At 42.2% G+C, this 20,006-nt stretch overlaps 1 protein-coding gene across 5 annotated transcripts in view; it reads left to right on the top strand.

Annotated features, from left to right (window-relative positions):
- The first annotated feature begins 1,265 nt into the window (after positions 1-1,265).
- Positions 1,266-20,006, top strand: part of GAB1 (GRB2 associated binding protein 1) — a 115,203-nt gene continuing 96,462 nt past the window's right edge. For 2 of the 5 annotated variants that reach the window (XM_033134082.1, XM_033134081.1), the window contains exon 1: positions 1,274-2,154. In XM_033134082.1, the coding sequence (XP_032989973.1) occupies positions 2,083-2,154 (72 nt within the window). In that variant the 5' untranslated portion in view covers positions 1,274-2,082. Of the gene's footprint in view, positions 2,155-9,238; positions 9,313-20,006 lie in introns of those variants that run through there. The other 3 variants (XM_033134078.1, XM_033134083.1, XM_033134084.1) reach the window with 3 other exon arrangements.

Genomic DNA, 20,006 nt, shown 5'->3' on the forward strand with positions numbered 1-20,006 from the left:
TATCACAATCTGTACTCCATAGACCTTTCACTTTTTTACTCTCCTATGCCACCACGGGAGTGTCACCTCCATGAGTGTAGGAACTTGTGTATATCGCCACCCCAGCACTTAATTTCCTACTATAATTTTACATTTTCAAACTCAGAGGAAGTCCTGAATATGAACGTGTGTAAATAAGAAAACGCCTGAGGTTGTTTCCAGAAATGTTCACTTATCTCCTAATATTTTAGTATTTTTATCTGATTATTTATGTTACCTTCTAAAATTTGTGTTGGGGCTTAGTTTTTCATAAATAAGTTGGAAAAGATATTTCTATTACAGGATCATGTTAATCTCAGGACCAGGTATCATAATTGTAAAACACACACAAGTAGGCAAATAGAACTAGGACATCCAGTAACTTGCCCTTTTCTCGTCCAACATCCCAAAGGGAGACTTTAAACAAATACAAAGTCAAGTGGAAAAAACTGGCAACAAATGGAGGGAGTGTGAGGCTTTACAGTGTCCCAGAGATTGACTCAATCGAATCCTTTGGCCCCTCTAAGAGATCCCACCACTCTGGCAGGGCTGCTCGGGGGACCAGACCACGCTAGCCCGGGTGGGTCCTTCTGTCCTCCCCTTCAGGCAGGTATCTATGGCGCGCTCCCACGCGCCCTCCGCCCTCGGCCCTTCGGTTTCCCAGGCAGGAATCGGCGGGGTCGCTGCCTCCCCAAGGCTCTGCGGTCGCCCTACCGGCTCTTTTACTTTGCAGGCTGTCAAATAGAGAAAACTTCCCGAACTCCAGATCTCATGCAGTAGTACAAACTCCGAACTGACACCCGGGTGAGCCAAGATGGTAAACACTCGAACGTTCCTCACTCTCCCCGCGCCCAAGTCTCAACAGCGATGGCCTTGCCGAGGCTACTCCTCCCGTCCCCAGCACAGAGCGGGCTGGGGGCTCCGGCCGCCACCGCCACTGGGAGGCGGAGGACCCCGCTCCAGCTTCCAGAACTACAGATCCCAGGGTGCCTCTCGGACTCCCGTTCCCTCCCTCTCTCGCTCCCTCCTCCTTTTTTCCCCTCCCCCCTGGCCCTTGTTGTTTTGGCTGGAAGCCCTCGGGCGGAGTTTCAGAGAAAGTCTGGGCAGAAACCGGAGCCGGCCCCAACGTGGGAAGGGGAGGAGAAAAGGGAGGAAGAGGGAGTCGGGAGCGGGAGGGATCGGGGCCGTGGGCCGGGCGGCTCAGAATCTGCCGCTGGCCCCGGGTGGGGGAGGCGGCGCCGAAGGAGCGCAAGGGGACGGGACAGTGGGATCCATCCCCAGAGCCGAGAAGCCGAGCGCCTGGTTCCTCCCCGCTCCCCGCCCTCTTCGGCGGCCGCGAGCGTGAACCCACCCTCCGGCGAAACCTGCTGGGTCCCTAGCGCCTGCCGCCCTGCGCTGCCCAGCGCTTGGCGGCCGACTCAGGACCTACCCTGCGCCCACTGCCCACCGGACCCTCGCAGTTTTCCCTTTCCTCCCCGCTTCCCGGGCGTGCGGGGCAGTGACCCGCCATCCTCCGACGAGGGCGAAGGGGAGGATTGTCCCGGGCGCACCGAAACCGAGAGCGGGCAAGCTGGAGTGGACGCTGCGCGGGGCATTGTGTGTGTGAGTGTGTGTGTGCGCGTGCAGCATAGTGTCTTTCGGAAAGCACTCTGGGGAGGTCCTGTCCCTAGGGGGCGGAGCGCAGGGGACCGAGGCTCCTGCTCCGGGCCGGGGCAGAGTCCCACGGATCCCGATCGCTGCTGAGGAGGCCGCGGGACGGGGCGCCTGGCTGGAAGGCGGACGCCGTGAAGGGAGGCCGGGGCGCCCTCGGTCCGGGGACTGCCCCTGCTCCGAGGTGTCGGCCTCCGCGGCGCAGCCCGTTTCTGTTCAAGTTCGCGGATCTGCGAGAGAGAGCCTCGGACGCGGAGAGCCGGCACTCCTAGTAGCCCGCCCGCTCCGTCGGCCCGAGCTGCGCGACCGGAGAGCGAGGTCCCAGCGTCTGCGCTACCGGCAGGCGTCGACTGTATCGGGATCGCGCCCGCCCGCCCCTCTGCTGCCCGGGCCGGAGCCCGAGAGGCGCGCACCATGAGCGGCGGCGAAGTGGTCTGCTCGGGATGGCTTCGCAAGTCCCCCCCGGAGAAAAAGTTGAAGCGTTATGTAAGTACAGTTTCGGCGGGTGCTCCACGGGCCTCGGTGCCCACACCTCTCTCTGGCAGCTGCAGCTGGCCGCGCGCGGGGCTGGTTGGACCCCATCTCTTTCCCCTCGGCCCCTTTGGGACCGAGTCTGTACACTCATGTTCTGGCCTCCACTTTGACGGGCAACTTTCTTCAGACTCCAGACGCCTGCTTTGCGGGCCTCTTCAGCCCAGAGGAGGGCCCGGCATTTCCAGCTAAACGCCCGCTGCATGTTTTTATTATTCCTTTTAGCAGCGGTGGGGAGAAGAGCATTCTCCTTCCTTTATATCTGCATCTAATCATTATGGGGCTGCTGTGTACTACATTTCTCGCACTAGGAAATTCGCTGAGAATGTAGAACTCACCAGCCCTCTCTTTGGTCCGTACACCCTCTTGCCTTCCCCTGGAGGTAGATTGCGAGAAGCGGGCTGTGGACCTGGATAGTTGGTTTAGAGTTAGACGCAAGCATCTCCAATCCGCGAAAAGAAGAAGAATGAGAAGTTATTACGCGCTCTACCGTTTGCTTTGCAGGGTTCACATTTTCGCGGTTTTGAATCCAGCAACATTGGAGTTTGGCCCTAGAGCCTTAGCAGCTTGCTGCGAGAGGAGGGCGCTGGGGGGAGCCTGGTGGCTGGTGTTTGGGTGCCTTGGACACGCTGTCAAGCCCCGCAGGAGGGGACAGCTGAGGCCAGGAAGGATTTCTGTGGTCCTTTTCCAGGCCACCAGAGTTGCTTAAATGGTATTTGTGTAAGTGGTACAAGATGACGATTATGTGTTAAACCGTTTTAGGTGTTATGGAAAACATTCCTTGAAAGAACCAACCTTACTTTGGTGGAAATCTGTGTCCTCTTCCGGGGACTGGGATTTTATCCTGTTTTCCCCCGTGGGTCCTTTTGTTGCTGCCCCCCTGCTAAGGAAAGAAATGACACTATTGCCCTGGCATATGGAGCAAATTTTTTTTAGTCAAATGTGTTTCAAAAGCAAAATTTAATATATAAATATATATTAAATATATATTAAATATAAATTGACTACCAAGGGACCGACACCGCTAATGGAACCTGTTTCTTGTTGAAGGATATTTAACCCAATATTAGACTGGGGTTAATCCTGTTAGTCACTGTTTGCCAAAGAATGGAGTGAAGTGCAGTATTTAGCTTCACTGAGAATTGACCAGTGAATTTCTGGTTTACTTTCTGCCATAATTGTTATAACAATTCTCATTTAAGGACTTGATGCCACACATCCTAAGAAAGTTTGCCAGAAGTTTTGAATCCTTCCAAATCCTGTCTCTCCACCTATCACAGTTTGCATTACTATCCTGGTAAAAATGCTAATTTTATTTCAAACATTTGGGAGAGGCAGTGGTTTTTTTCAGCTCTTAGTTTTAAACAGAAGGATGTATGTGTGTAAGAAGAGAGAGCAGGGAGTTAGAAAGAGGTATTTGTTTTGAGAAGGCACAGTTTGGGAAAGATGTAAACCTAAATGGTTGGGTTCTTCGGGGAACTAAAGTACAATACATTTGCCGAAATAGGTAGTGGCGATAGAGGTTTAATGTATTCTTTCACATAGTTGGTCTATGGTTCTCTCAAAAGATGCTGTGTACTGGGCTACGAATCATAAGATTAGGAAATACAGTAGGAGAAAAGCCCCATCTCTTGGACTTGCAATTTAATGTAATATAAACCAGAAAGAAAATCGGCCAAAAAATTATCTTAAAAGGGACAAAAGAAAAAAGGAAAGTCTAAATTAAAAAAAAATATTATTTCATTTAATCATCCCAAAGTTTTATGAGGTAGGTATTATCTCTGTTTTTCAGATAAGAAAACAGTCTGCATTACCAGAATGTGCCAGAGGCAGGATTTGAACCCATATCTGCCTGACTGACTGGGCTGTAAGAGGTTAACGAGTCTCATCCAGTTCATTTCAAGTGGAGCTCAGACTAGATCATCTCTAAAGGTCCTCTTAGATTATAACTTTCTAGGAGTCTATGAATATTCAGAATACAAGGAGAAGGTCAGGTGCGGATCAGACGTGCACTGCTAATGACACATGAGACCCTTCAGGCAGCTTTCTGAGTCTTCAAGAAGATGAGACAAGTACAATGTAAAGTGGTTTCTGATTGTGTGCCCACGCTGAATGCTGTGGTTTTATGTTTGTTTTTTAATAGTTGTTTTGAGGAATAAGCTTAGTGTAGTCGGAAAATATAATACTTGAGAGAGACATTAGTCTCCCTAAGTTGTGTTTTCAACAGGGAGAAGAATCTGCCTAACAGCTGGAGGGAGGCTGAGTTTTTCTTGCCCAGCCAAGTATTCGTGTTTTCTTTACACATTAATGAAGTGCATGGGGATAGCCCAGGAAGATAGTGGGCAGCGTGGCTCTCAGGATTGAGGGGTCCAAGAAGGCGACTGGGGGATTACAAGTTAAAATGAGGCTGATCGTATAGTTTCGCTGTCAAGTTGGTTGCCCAGAAGATTTCGAAATTCCCAGATTATTGATCTTGTGGCTTTGGTATACAGTTTAGGTTGCTTTTGCTAAGCCAATTTCAACCCTCAAAGATATAGTCAATGAATTTATGCATTTCCTGTGCTTGAGTTTCTTTTCATGTAAAATCTTGATTTTCTGGATAGAAGGAAACATTGTTAGCCACCCAACAGGCAAAATGTTGCTTGATAATGGTTTTTAATGAATGGATTTGCTGTGAAAAGATACTTGGATTCATGGTACTATAATTGTTAATTGAGACTTCAGAGAATTTGAGCATTGATTCTGTTGGGAAACATTTGGTCCATGGGACTTTGACAGTTGTCTTGCTGTTTACAGTATTTATAGGGTAGTCCAAACATTCATTAAGATGATCCATAAGGGCTTTTAAGTGACAAAAAAAATGTTTTAGTTTTATCTTTAAAGTCATCTCAAGTTATGGCCCCAGTGTGTTCCATTTACAACTCCATTTTATATTTACTGTTTGATAGTCTACTCAGGCAGTGTTGTTTTTGCATACTAGTGTGTTCATCTGATATGGAAGCTTTCCTTGAATTTCCTAAATAGAGTGAAAGTGGCATAAAAGAAAGTGAGAGAAAGACGGCAATGGTTAGCGGATTCCCTAGGCTTTATGTCTCTTCTTCACTTTTTCTATATTTACTTGCAAAAGGGTAAGAAAGTACTTTTTTTTTAATTAAAGTTTATTGGGGTGACAATTGTTAGTAAAGTAACATAGATTTCAGGTGTACAATTCTGTATACCTCATCTATAAATCCCATTGTGTGTTCACCACCCAGAGTCAGTTCTCCTTCCATCACCATATATTTGATCCCCTTTACCCTTCTTTTATGCGTCATCTACCACTTCTTTTATGTGTTTCCTCCTCTGAATTTTTTAAAGTTTACCTAAAATGGAGGTGAACACTTTCATGCTTTCTTTGCATTTTGCTCCTACGGTGTTGCTGGTTTTATCCTGTGTTGTATCTCAAACAGCTGCTTTTTCACTTTTGAGGATCTGAGTGGAATGATATACAGATCACCACCAGTAAGGATACAGGAAACAAGTAAACTCTTGGTAGTGTGCACACAACAGTTGTGCTCAGGTTTTTAAAGCATTATTTAAAGACAAGCTAGCCATTGGAAATAGTGGTGGATTTTTCATCAGGACTTGAAATTTTAGCTGAGATAAAACGCAAGTCTGAAAACAAAGGATTGATTCAAGCCAGCAGGCTGTCACCACGTCTCTGCAGGAGGAACTTCCCCTCTGGCCTGCCTCAAGCGTGGACACCAAGTTTGGGCTCCTCCATGGCCCAGCTGTCAGCATTGGGCAGGTGTGCAATCTCAGCAGGAGAACCTGCTTCTGAGGCCAAAGCAAGGTGGTCTGTTAGCTGCCAGCCGGCCTGGGAGCAAGACCTCAGCCAGTTCTCGGGTGTGTAATCTGCACCCAGCTTGGGATCTGCTCATCAGCTGTCAGTTAAGAGCATGGTTCTTGTCTGGACTTTCAGAACACACCCCCAGTTCTGGAAATGGGCCTATAAACAGAAATAGCCTCTTCCTCTGCGTGAGCACCTGACGTCTTACATGGAGAGGGGCACGGGCAGCCAGAGTAGCAGCATCTCCTTGGTTCAAGGACAGCGTGGGGATCTGTGCTGAGCATTATGTCTCTGCTCAACAGTGTCACTACAACAAAGGGCCCTGAGATGTCTGGAAGCTCTTCCCTTTGCAGAAGCAATCGATGGATTCTGAAGCTACTGCTTACAGTGACTCAAGTAGCATAATTATCCTGTTGAAAAACATATTTTTTCCTTGTAATCCTCATATTTTCTTGTAATCCTCATATTAGTAAACATCCCATTCAAATTCCTAATGTTTTCTTTTCACCTTTTCCAGTGAGGCAGGAACATTGCTTCTATTAACAAAGATCATCAACTGCCAATTACATTAAACCTTTATGATAGTTAATGATAGCTAATACTTTCGTCGTGCCTGAACTTAATGATGGGTATAAAACTCTCCATGTAAAACTTGCCGAATTCCTAAATCTGCTTGTTGTCTTTGGAGATTAAAAATTACCATTAGGAAGATATCTCAGTTTGGAGGGTAATTTTGGAGTTCTGTTTTAAAAATTTGTTTTTAAATTTTTTTAAAAGATCATCTTTCAACAAAATATAATATGGCAAGAGTCATACTTGGATAATCTGGTTGACAGCTGACTTGGCTATTTCAATGTGTTTTGTCATTATGTCTGCTTTAAAAATATGAAAGAAATATAATGACAAAGCACTTTTGAAGACTAAGTAAAATTCCATATTTTGGAATCAACATGAAAAAAGTTAGATAAGGTCCTGATAATTTGCAGATTAAGGAATTTTAAGATGTGGTAGATTCAAAACATTCAAGTACCAGCACTCCTAATTTTCATATAGGGACTAACATAGGAGAAGGAACATCGTAGCAGGTAGATTATTACTTTATTTTGGAATGGTTTTGGGTAAATTGTGTTAGGAACCTCGGACTGAGTGTCAGGACCCAGGATTTGACTTGACTTGGCCACTACCCAGGTGACCTACCCACCTGATCTTTTTACCAAGTCTGATCCTCAGGTTTCTTATCTAGAAAATGGGGATGGGGTGGGCCATAGATCTACATTCTCAACTCTTGCAGTTTTACATTCCTCTTCTCAGACATTTCCTTGGGGGGAGGAGGCAGACTGGGGAGCTTCTCAGTAGGCCTCCTTTTGGGGAAGTAAATCTTAATTTATTGTTCATCTTAAATAGTTGAGTGACTCTATTAGGAACTACTGAAGCAGAGTTCTTTGGGGATCTTCTGGTGTTTAGCCTAGCAGAATGCAAGCTCACTGAGCACAGGCTGTGGAGTTTCTGTGCTGGGTGCCGTGCCTTCAGCACCCAGTCAGTGCCAGGCTCCGAGCAGAAGTTCAAGAAATCCCTGTTGACTGAATAAATAAACAGACTGCTATTTCTGGAGCTTGTGTAATGTGTCATATGTGGAACAGGATGGAGGGAAAGGCCCACTCCCTGTCCTTAAGGAGTTTCTAATCTAATTGTGAAGACAAACTGTAAATGCACAGACATCTAAATAGTTTTACAAGACATATCATAAAGCCCTGTATGATTAATCACCCAATGAATGATGCAGACAGTAATTGCTTAAGAGTTCAGACTGAGAGGGGAGGGGGAAGGGGGCTGCCAGGGAAGAGGTCAGAAATGAATTTCAGGCTCAGGCCTTGAAAGAATGGAGGAACTGCTGGCAGAACTAGCAATATCATAAGGGAAGTCTGATTTTTCACAGAAGAACGAAGACTTTGTGTTGAGTTTAGATAGCCCAGTGAAAAGAACAGCTTCCAAACACGTCAGTTTCATGCATGGAGTTTGGATGTAGCTGTACTTCTGGTTGCAGAAGTTTCTCTTTCTGCCATGACTCAATAATGTTCCTGATGAGGTCCTGGCTACAAGTGAGTTTTATGTATCAGACTAGAAACAAACAAAGCAACTTGTTTGGTCACCTGAACTTATTAAAATTCCAAGGGACATGTGTTATTTAAGATTTCTTTATGTCTGTTTTGAGCTAAATAATTCATTCTGGCAAGCATGTAGTTTACAACAGAGAGGGAGCATGTTCTGGTGGGAGGGAGAATAAAAGAGTCTTTGATTCACTTGCTTCTGAGTTCCAGCAGGAGGGCCAGCGCTGCCTTGGGCTAGCCTCTTATTTTGGACTTTGGAAGCCATCTTAGCCCAGCTGTGTGAGTGCCAGCTAGTGCTGGAGGAAGGAGAATAACACCATTGGATCACATTAAACCCCTTCTGACTGTTGATGGAGGGGTTTCTCTCATTTCACATTCCTTGCATTTACATGGTGGCTAATTTTCACGAAGTTAGAGCTCAGTCTGAATTTGCCATTTGAACTTGGACTGAAGTCACAGCATTTCTGTGACTCCTTTTACATAATCAGCCTGTGGACTAAATAAAGGAAACTTACCACGTCCAGGTCCGTTTTTCCGTCCCTCTTGGGCTACAAGCACAAATAAAATTAGCATTCTCTTTAGATTACTCCTGGGGGAAGGTGGCTTGTTGTACCGTGGATTTCCACATCCATTGAATAAGTAGCCCCTTCAGGTGCCAGCTCGATGGCTGGAGGAGCCTTAATGAATTGTAGATGGAATACAGGCTTGTGTAATTACTGGGAAAAGGCATTTTAGGAATTGGAAGGCTTTTTGGCCATTCCAGGCTTGTATGTGTGAGCACCTTAAATAATACAAGAATGCCTTACCTGGAAAAAAAGAATCTTTTATATTTTAAGCAATTCTTTTATTCATAGGACCAAAATTCTCCCTAACCGGAGAGAAAAACTCTCATTGCTGAATGCATATGAAGTAGAGCCTAGTAACTTTTGACCTTCTCACAGCCTGCTTTATAAAAAGTCTTCAGTAAAGACTGTGCACTGAAATGCATGTTAGGTCGTTATCTCTGTTACATTAGCTCTTGAAGAATTCTGATTACAACTTGTTGCTGCCAAGCCCCGTTCTGCAGTATTATCTGGAACAAAAATTTTCCATGTGGTTGTTTTTAGCAGAGCTACTATATGCAAACTTCACATGAAGACCTAAGTTGCAAAGAAAAGAGCTTCTAGAAGGGGAAATGTGAGTTATCTTAATTTTTTTCTACCATGTAATTGTTCTTTCCTTCGTGTATGTTGCAGACATTTTTATCATATTTTTAAACTAGGTTTTATTTTTATATGCTGGAAAGAATGCCAAATTTACCATGAGTTTTTCTTATGGTGGTGTATGTTTTTCTCTCCCAGCTTTTTACTTTGAATTCATACTTGGCCTAGGTAATTCCCTATGTGTTCAAAAAAAACAATGTCCTAAAAGGAAAACAACATGTCTACATTGTTCCATGAATTAAAAACAATATATCAAGAGTCCAAAAATTTCTTTTAGATGTAAAAAAAATCTTAGGTCATTTTTTTTTTTAAGGAAGAAAAATACTAAACTTTGCTTTAACTATCCTTGTCATTGTTTTTCTTTTCCCTTTTTAACTTCTTTTCCTTTGTTTTGACTCATGTAGTTTAAAAGTTTTTGAAAACAATTTTATACATTCTTCTTTAACAATATCATACATGGAAAAAGAAAACATCAAAATTCCGTTTTACATTTCAAGAGAAAAGTGACAGGAGGATATCATCTGGTCTAAAGAGGGGAAAAAATGTCCGTTAACACCAAGGCTTTGTAAATACTTTCATGTTGCTTGGTTGCCTTGAATATTTGTCATTATTGCCTAGAGCTACTTAGCTATTATATTAATGCATGAAATGAGCAGGTGAATATAAATTTAGTTAAGAGACTTACTTTCGTGAAAAGCAAATGCAGGACATCAGGAAAAGGTTAAGAACGCAATCTATTTTTGTTGTCAGTTGTATTATTTATTTAATACATCAGTTAGCCAATTGCTATAACATTTTATTTGCTAGCTTTTTTTCAGTGGGAGAAAGGTAAAAGCACTCTTTGTCCATGGATCCCTACCCTCCTGCTCTTTTCCCCTTTGTTTCCACTTCTTCCTCTGTAACATAAGCCTAGCCACCAATACCACAAAGTAGTTGTGTCAGAATCTTCACACACACATTCTTTCACCTTTCCTCTAAAAAGGGGGAGTTATTTATATCTCTGGAATATGGTCATTGAGACTGAGAATAATAATGTTCCACCCAGCATGTAGATTGTTTTTCTCTCCTGAAATGCAGTTTTCAGTTACTACTGTGTTGGAAAATGTGGTTAGGCCACTTTCTGACTCGCAGAACTCCTCCCTAAGATGACTAGCTGATTAAAGAATTAAGTACCTGGTGTGCTTTCTGAGCTCCAGTCCATCACACGTTCCCATCAGTGCCTTGGCCGGAGTCCTGGGAGCCAAGATGAAAGTGCTTCTGCTTGGAGGGATGACCATTTGATTAGCAGGAGAGAAGCACTTTAATCTTTGACTCTGGGAAGAGAAACACTTGGTAAAAGGCTGCCTCCTGTGTTTTGAATTCCAGTGGTGTTACATAGAGCTTGATGAGGAACGATCACCTCATTTCAGTTAGGGAGGTATTATTTGAACCTCCTTCCCTCTGGCAAAAGTTACAGTTGACCCTAAAGCTGTGTAGGAGTGTTGGATTTTACAAGTGCTCCCTGACAATTTCAGGTTTAAATGTTTGAAGTGTGAAGAAAAGTTAAAAGGAAATACTGAACTAGTAAGAAGGCAAAATATCTGGGGAGGTGATTAGTTTCTAGTGATGCTGTTACATATAAATCGAAGCTTTCTGAGTAACCTTCACTGGGTGTATGCGTCATTTATTTCCAAAGAAAGGGGCACAAAATTAAACCTGTGCTATTGAATAGTGTTCTTTTTTCCTATCTCTTCATTTAAGCAAATAGTCTAAATAGGAAAAGCAAGTCTAATATGTTTTTATATTTAATATATTTTTCTAGATGATTTTTATAATGACTCGCAGTATACACAGTAGAAGGTGTATACACATGATCTGTTTACAAAGAAAATTATGGCTTCATTTCTCTTTTGGTGTTTGTTATAGGATATTAATTTCCAGAGGACAAAGACGGCATTTGTTTTCTATATCGAAAATATACAGTGTGGTACCTTGCACAATCTCTTGAACAGCATGACAAAATAATTGTAGAATTTTAAACCTAAAATTATAAATCATCTAATCCAATGTTTCTCAGTCTTTTTTAACCCATTTGTCTCTTAGGTGTTGTTTGAATGTCCTTTGACTTGTAATCCAGTTTTACTTTCTATGATTTGCTTTACCAAACCAGCTATATTGAATATCTTTTCCGGTTACACATATCTCCTCCTCCCCTAGTCAAGAGTCCAACCTCTTGGTTTTACAGGGAATAAAAATTAGCCTCTGGGAGACTAATTGATTTGTCCAAGGTCATACAAGTTATCCAGCTGTTCTGGCCGGGCCACATCTCTCACCTCTCAGGTCAGATCCTTCGGTCACTACGGGAATGCCCTCTGTGAACAACGCACTGCGAAGAGTTCAGAAGAGGGCCAAAAAGGCACTGTCTCCACCATTTAGCAGTTTAATGCTAGTAGGGACATAGGATGCACTCAGTACTGCCAACTATATCGTGATCAGTAATGTGTAAGACAAGGCTCTAGAAGAATTCAGCAGAGGGAGGTAGAGTCAGGGACTCTGAAGGCTGAATGAAGGTGGTGAGAGAGATTTCACCAGGACCTTACTAGGTGGCTTTACTTTTCAAAGATCGGGCTGGAGTGAGACTCTTTCTGTTGCTCCGTTTCCCAGCCAGATTCTTGAGTGGGTTTTGTACACGTGGCTGTCCCCTCTTCGTCACCTGCCACTCATTTCGTAACAGAATACAGCCTGGATCTTTTTCCACCACATGTATGTAAACTCCAAGGTCCCCCGTGACCTCCTGATTGCCAAATCTAGTAGAAGTAGATTTGAACTTTTTAGTTATTATTTTTCATGGAACGCCTGACTGCATTGATGGAAATGACCAACCCCTCCTCTCAAAATATGTTCTTTCTGTGCCTTCCTGATACCAGGCTCTGGTTTCCGTAAGGGCTGAAGTTCTATGGGTTCTAGTGCTAGCCCTGGACGGTGTCTTCCCATCTCATAGTTAGTGCTTCTTCATCTATTGTGAGTTCATGGACTCCTTTGAACATTTGATAAAAGCTCTGGGCACTCAGTTTCCACGGAATCCTTACAAACTAGCACACGAATGTTATTATAATCTAGCATGTTTTCTCACCTTTAAAGACCGTCTATGGATCTTAAATGCCCCGGAATTATGTGTTGGTGATTCAAAGACTTATCTCGATCCGTTTCTCACTCCACATCTGTGTGTCTTAACTGCTTCGATCCCTAATTGCTTATATACTCAAGAGCAATTCAGCATGCCAACAGTAGGTCTTACCACCCTCTCCCTAAACCTGGTCCCTCACGGTCAATCGCACCGCCATCCCTTGTCCCGTGGCTTAAGTTTTGTTTGTTGTCCCTCCCCCGTTCTCTGCATTCAGTGACCAAATCCTGTCAGTTTTAGCTCCCAAATATCTCTTCACTTATTGACCCTTCTGTTGCCTAAGCTACCTTTCCCTTTCTTCGGGATTGTTGCAATAGTCAGTTTGTCTCCCTCCTTCCATTCTTGGCCCCTACAAACTGTCCTTATCAAGGCAGCCAGAGGGGCCTTTCTGAAACACAAATCTGATAATGCCGTTGTTGCCTGGTTTGACATTGTTCTGCAGCATTCCCTTGCTCTTGGGAATGCCCAACGCTCTAATGGCTTGCAGGGAAGGCTCTGTGATGTGCACCTGTGTACATTGCCACCCGTGGCCACGTCTGTCGCTGCCTTTCACTCATGCTCTTCACTTCAGCTGCACTGAACTTGCATGTCCCAGATCGGCCCTGTGACCTCTCACTCTGGCCTTTGCGTGTGCTCTTTCCTCCTCCAGGAATTCGTGGCCCTTCCTTCTCTGCTTGCACAACCAGGCTAACTTCTGCTGCTTCTCTGCTCCCTAGAAGCCTCCCCTGAGCTCCCACCGCCACCGTCACTCACACATGTAGACACAGTGGGCCGACAGCATCTGTTGTGTCCTCCTTCGACACCTGCCGTGCCACCCCTGAGTATTCTTGCCCACTTTAATTGCTGTTTCTCTCCCCTTTAGATCGCGGGGCCACTTTTGTGGACCTCAGGTACTTTGCCTTCATGAGCACCCCCTCCCTACAAAAGAGGGATGAAAATGATATTTTGCAACTGCGTCAGTATAAAGATGAACATATTCCAAACTGGTTTTATTAGTATATATTCATTATTATAGGATGGGGATTTAGGATGAGATTCCGTGCCAGTAAATCCATAATTTGAAAATATCGTTAAGTCAAAAATACGTTTAATATACCTAACCTACTGGACATCGTAGCGTAGCCTAGCCTACCTGAAACGTGCTCAGAACACAATACCCAAAAAACACTGGCAACGCAGCCCACTACAGTCTGGGGTGTTTACCTGGCTGATGGCCTGGCTGGCTGGGAGCTGCGCTTACTGCCGCTGTCCAGCATCACGAGTGAACATCGTACCGCTTATTGCTAGCCCGGGAAATGATCAAAATTCAAAGTACGGTTTCTACCGAATGTGGATTGCTTTTGCACCGTAATAAAGTCAAAACATCATATGTTGGACCCTCTGAAATTGGAGACTGTCTGTATTCATTTTTTTAATTCTAATTTTAAAAGAAATTAATATTAGGACACTTTTCATGGGCTCCTAAAAGTCTCATGGGCCCTAGCTCTGTGCCACCTGTGCCAGATGGGTACGTTGCTCTGTGAAATGGACGTAAATACTTTGGAGATAAAGTTGACTTCAACTGATAGCCTGTGACCAGGAAAGGTGAGGAGCCCACTTAATTATTTTGTTCCTTCTTACTTTGGTAATGCCTTGGCTAGCTTACCAAAACAATGTTAAGATTTTGTGTTTCAGTCCCTGGTAATGGAAAAATTTATAGAAAAATAGGATGCTATACTTAAAAGGTATATGTCATAGAAGAGATTTTTATGATGTTGAAAATATATTCTATGAGCTGCTTCACTAATATGGATATTTCTTCATGATGTTTCTGTGTAGAGCAGTGGGTTTTAGTGGGAGAAGGGAGGTGATTTTGCCCCCCCAGGGGACATTGGGCAATGTGTGGAGACATTTTTGATTGTCACACTAGGGGTGCTACTCACTATTAGTAGGCAGACGTCAGGGATGCTACTGAACATCCTACGGTGCACAGGACGGCCCCTCCAACAAAGAACTGTCGGGCCAAAATATCGATAGTGGTGAAGCTGTAGAACCCTCATGCAGAGAGATCCTTCATAAAGCTTGGTTCTTACATCTGCGTTATTTACGTAGTTTATTTCCCTATGTTTCCATTAAAAGCCATAATTCATATAGCACTGGAACCAAACATTTATTTTTTTTTGACTTCAATAAGGTTGAAATAAGCAGTCATGGAGATGGCTGAGCTTTTGAACACCAGAGGTTGGTGCTGTGTAACACTTCACAAGGGTTTATGTGATAGACAGTCTCTCTCAAACGGTCTGTTGTCATTTAAGCCATTATCCAAATGCTCACTTTGCTCTTACTAATTGTAGCTAGAGTACAACCAGTTGTTGCCTGGGTGGGGGGGGGGTGGTGCAGAGTCATTTCTTCATGGTTTTTATTATCTCGTGGCTTGAATATCACCATTCATTGTTCAGGAGCCGCCCAGCTTGTTTGCTTTTTATAAATGACGTGTAATCACTCCTCTTGTAGGTCTGGCTCCTGTAATTTACAGTAGCCACAGAGCAAGGCTGACGGGTCTGCATTTATGCTGATGTCTCAGATTCATTTCAGGTTCCACTCTCCTTGCTTTCTTGCCTCTTCCATCTGTGTTTTAAAAGGAAAGTGAAGAGAGAACCACCACCATACTCTGTCTTCTCAGAGGCTCTGATGGTACTTATTTATAGCTTGGTAGAGTCCCTGTATCCTTTGGTTTGGGAAGAATCAAGGGTTTGGGGTGGTGGGTCCTCAAATTTCAGTTTAAACTTCAATATAACAATCACCTGGATAACTTCTAAAATGAAGGGTTTTTGTGTTGTTGTTTTTTACCAGTTCTTTCCATTCACTTTTTAAAAATTGAGGATAGTTGACATGCAATATTATATGAGTTTCAGGTGTACATCATACGCAACATTTATATACCTTTTGTGATCACCACGATACAGCTAGTAATCATATGTCACTCTGCAAAGTTATTACAATACTATTGGCTATATTTCCTATGCTGTACATAAGATGAAGATCCTTGAGCCTTACTCACCTTCTGATATTTTTAGTAAATCTAGGTAGAGGTCCAGAAAACTGTATTTTCTAACCCAAACCCCTGCTAATTCTGATGTAGGTGGCCCTTAAATTAAACTTAGAGAGATCCTAAGTTGGGTGTGGAGGAAAAAAGAGAGAAGGAAGAAAATCCAATGGAAGTAAATACCTACAAAGAGTGGGATAGAAAGGCAAGAACCAAAACTCAGAAAGTAGTTTAGCCTGTCTTCTGTGAGATAAGAGAAATATGCCACGATGCTTAAAAAGATCGATGCCTGGTGGTTTCTAGCAGTGATTTAGATCAAACTGTCCCCTCAAGACATATTTAGAGGATAACAAAAGTGAAAGGGAATTTTTAGAAAGGTTAGTCTATGAGAAAGTCCTAACCATTGCCAAAAAGCTCAAAAGACGTTATTAAATCAAGGGAAGTATTATGTAGGTATTGATTTAAAAAAGAGTGTGTGTTCCTGAATCAAGAGTTTATGAATGACTTAAAGATGGAACAGGAAAAATGGAAGAGGATTAGCTCTTCACCAGAAGTTCTGGTTATTCTGGTTATTGAATGTGAAAGCATGTTGTTGAAATAGAGCCCAGATTTCCTGGACTAGTTCTGATTTCAAACATTCTTTCCCACTGTCTTTATAATACGTGTCTGGTTTGCCCTAATTTTTGGTTAGTTGAGATGTTTTTGATTTGTGAAAGAGCACCAGAGTTGTTGACTAAAGAAGTTCTCTTGTCCCACACACCTGTGTGTGTGTGTGTGTGTGTGTGTGTGTGTGTGTGTGTGTGTGTGTCTTAATATATGTATTCTAATCCATCTCTTTTAATGCAAACCTTGATTTTAAAATCCATTTTAGAGAAAGAGAGCAAAAGAGAGAGACAGGTAAGACAGACTCTATTTTAGAAAATTGGTAAAGAGGGGGACCAGGTGGGAATGGTAGTTTAATCCTAGCAAAGGACTGAAGTACAAGATTTTACTTCCAACTACCTACTGAACTTACTGTGTTTCTAGAAAGCTATAATTTTTTGACATAGTATTTTCTTAGGGGAACTTTATGATTCTATTCAATTACCTTACTGAAAGATCTTGACACTCCCTCTCCTAAAGTAAGAGGAATTTGGGGAGTTACTTTTAAAAATTGCTATCATTAGTGTTAAATTGTTCTTTACGCTGCTCTCTCTCTTCATCCAAGTGTTCATGTTTCCATTTCCTCTACTCTAACCATCTCTGTGGCAAAGGGTTCATTTTTCCATGGTTTTAATATACAGAACCCAGATTATACTGTAGAACTTCGCCACTAGCTTGCTAATCTTTCCTCCTTCCCCTCCTTTTCACCATCCTCCATGCTGTCTTCCTTCAACTCCGTATGTTTACTCAGGAATAATTCATTCTCTTAATACTATGCCCATCTGCCCACAAGATCTTATAGAACCTTCATATCTGCTCTGTAAGTGTTGAGTATCATTATTGTGATTATATGAAGTCTCTACCACACCCTCTCATTGCACTGACAGTCCAAGTACGTTTGGTTAGTAGATCACTTCGCTCTTGAATTGAATAATAGAAGGGCTGTTGCTGGATGGCGGTGGGGACCCAGAACCAACTTCTACCACTTACTCTGGCAACTAAGAAAGGCTAGATTCCTGGGACTCCTATCTGCACAAAGAATGAAGGCTGGGCTCACAACTTGCTCTCTTCATTTCAGGTGACCTTACTCCTTTGCTTTCTTATGTTTTTAAACCATACACTTGGTAAACCTTTCCTGACTCTCTTAATGGTTCTAATTATTTTTTCAGATTTTTTTCCCCCATAATTTATTCTAATCCATATGGTGTTTAACATGGTGGTAGGTGTTTCCCATGCATTTTTATTAAATTGGCTGAAAACAAGTATTAAATGCTCTTGGGGAGAACCATAACATTAAGTAGGCATCCAAGTGCAGCACAAAAGAATATATAGTTTATCAATTTTCAGTGGGAGTGTTTTAATGTAACCTATTCTGATTTTGGTCTAACATACAGAAAATAAGTTATATAATATTAGTTAAGCAGATTTATTGCCTTTTGCTAAGTCACTAAAGTGAAATGTTTCTTTAATAATTATATAAGATTTATCATTCAAGTTAATGTATATATTTAGCCCTAGAATTTTATATTTACTTATATTTGAGTATGAAATATACATTGATTGACTTAAAATTCATGGTATGTTGGTACTTTGATTATTTCTATGTTTTAAGTTGTAATTTTTAATACTCGGAATATTTAAATGCTTAATATCTTCCTACTTATTTCAGTGATTCTTAAACAACAAAAAGATACTTTTTTATGGTAGGTTTTATGCACACTAAATTTTTCAGCAATTTTGGTTTTGATTCCCAAGCTGTAGAAATAGTTGTATGTTAAGAAACCCATGTTCTTACTAAGAGAACTTGGAACATGGATATTGAAATATCTTTAATCTTTCAAATAAAGTTTTAGCCTTGAAAACAGTCATGTCTGTTTTCAGGTAGAATCTGTTGTGTTTCTAAACCATATATTTCCAAACCAGAATAAGTTTTCATAACTTTGAGATTTTTATTGAAACACTTAAGGAGAAGAAAATGACTCAAGGAAGATAAAGACCAATTTTTCTTAAAGTAATTAAAGGAGAAGAACTTTTATTCTTGTTCCTATTCTGAATGAGAAAAATGAGGCCCTAGGAAATTGAGGCCTGGGAAATACCCCACGTCCAGGTCCAGTTGGTTTCAGCAGGCAGAGGTAGACATGAACGAACACAAGCTTCCTGACGCCCAGCCTGGTGTCATTCCCGGGCTGCCACCTCCACCTCCTTCAGTTGGTATAGTTTCTAAAATTCAAACACTTTGACATTGTAACAGCATTTTAGCTGCTCCTCAAAGCAATGACAATATGGTAAGTTCATCCCAGTCTCTCTCTTTTTAAAATTTTTAATTGTGGGTAAAAAAACACATAACATAAAATTTACCAACACCTCTTGGGAAGGCGTGCACCTCACCTGTATTTGCTCCTTCCCTATAGTAGGAAGTTAATTATGTGGGATTTGCTTACCTGATCCACACAGAAGATCCTACTTTAGTGCACATTTGCAAACCCCACACCCCTTTCTGCCCCTGAGGAAAAATTCTTTCCTGATCCTAGATCAGTGCTCAGTTTAATCTTGAGCGTATGAGAATGAGTCACCCTGAGTAAGTATATAATCCCATTTATACCTCCCTTCCAACCTCCCTTTAATTTTGATTTCCTTCATAAGGGCTGGTGTTCTGGGGACTAATTTAGGAAGTAGGAGATGTTGAGATTTTTTTGGAACCAGCACTTTCTGTTCCGCTGAAAATGACACTGCATGGCCTAAGTTTTAAGATGCAGACTATGTGTGGAATGTCTGTGTGGAGGAAGAAACAAGTTCATGCTTTTTTGGGAGGCAGGGAGAAAGAGGAAGGCTAATTTTAATCAGATAGTCTGATTTTGTGGGGAAAATACGGAGATCTTTAGAATACGTACAGACCACAGATGAGTAACCAGCTGCTTTGTGATTTCTTTGTGTAAACAAAAGAAATACCTGATATTGGGCTAAAGAAATATTGTTGAATAGGTATATTAACTAATAAAATAACCGCGTTCTGCTTTTGATTCTATTGCCATTATCTACACAGTGTGTAACCACTGCTTCCATTTCTTCATTTGTAGACTGAAAAATGTTTCACTGGGGATTTTAAAAAGTATACTTGTAAACTATCTTGGAATCTTTAAGGTACTTTGAATATGGTCACTTAAAAAAATGTAAATCACCAATGCTAATGTTTTTATAGCGATAGAGGGATATGGGGGCAGGAGTGACTGAAACATCAAAACATTAATTTTTAAGACAGCCTACTTTTGAGCAAAGCCATTCTTCTTCAGTGCTTACTTTAAATTGGCAGTCATTGAGCCAACAGTCAGTAATCTCACTTAGCAAGTGTTTGGCACGCCTGTTTTAACCTGCACAGGTTCAGTTCCCACAAAGAAAGACAGGGTGGGTTACGTGATGGGAGCACCGTGTTAGCTTCATTAACATATTTTGAATAACTGTATTTGAATATTTGCCAACCAAGCTAGGCAATTTGGAGGCCTGCCAGTGAGCACTGGGAATTTCTGAGAGGAGTGGAGAGATCTGAGCCTGTGAAATGCTTACATTTCCTTCTTGGAGGGAGCACTTTTTAGAAGATCCTATTGATATTTTTCGTCCTCTCCCAGCAGAACTTTTTCTTTTTAATTCCGCAGAAATTTCGGATTTTATCTTTTCACCACGTTTTTGTATTTTTTTAGAACATTTACCATAGGACTTATCTCAAAAATAATTTTGGTAATCGCCCCTGATGAGTGTGAGTTCCCACTCAGCCTGTTTTTTTGTCTTTGCAGAATTAGACCTGAAGCTCTTTCTGTGAGCCTAGCTGGGGAACCTCTTCTGC

Source organism: Rhinolophus ferrumequinum, chromosome 18 (assembly GCF_004115265.2).
Source record: "Rhinolophus ferrumequinum isolate MPI-CBG mRhiFer1 chromosome 18, mRhiFer1_v1.p, whole genome shotgun sequence".
NCBI lineage: Eukaryota > Metazoa > Chordata > Mammalia > Chiroptera > Rhinolophidae > Rhinolophus > Rhinolophus ferrumequinum.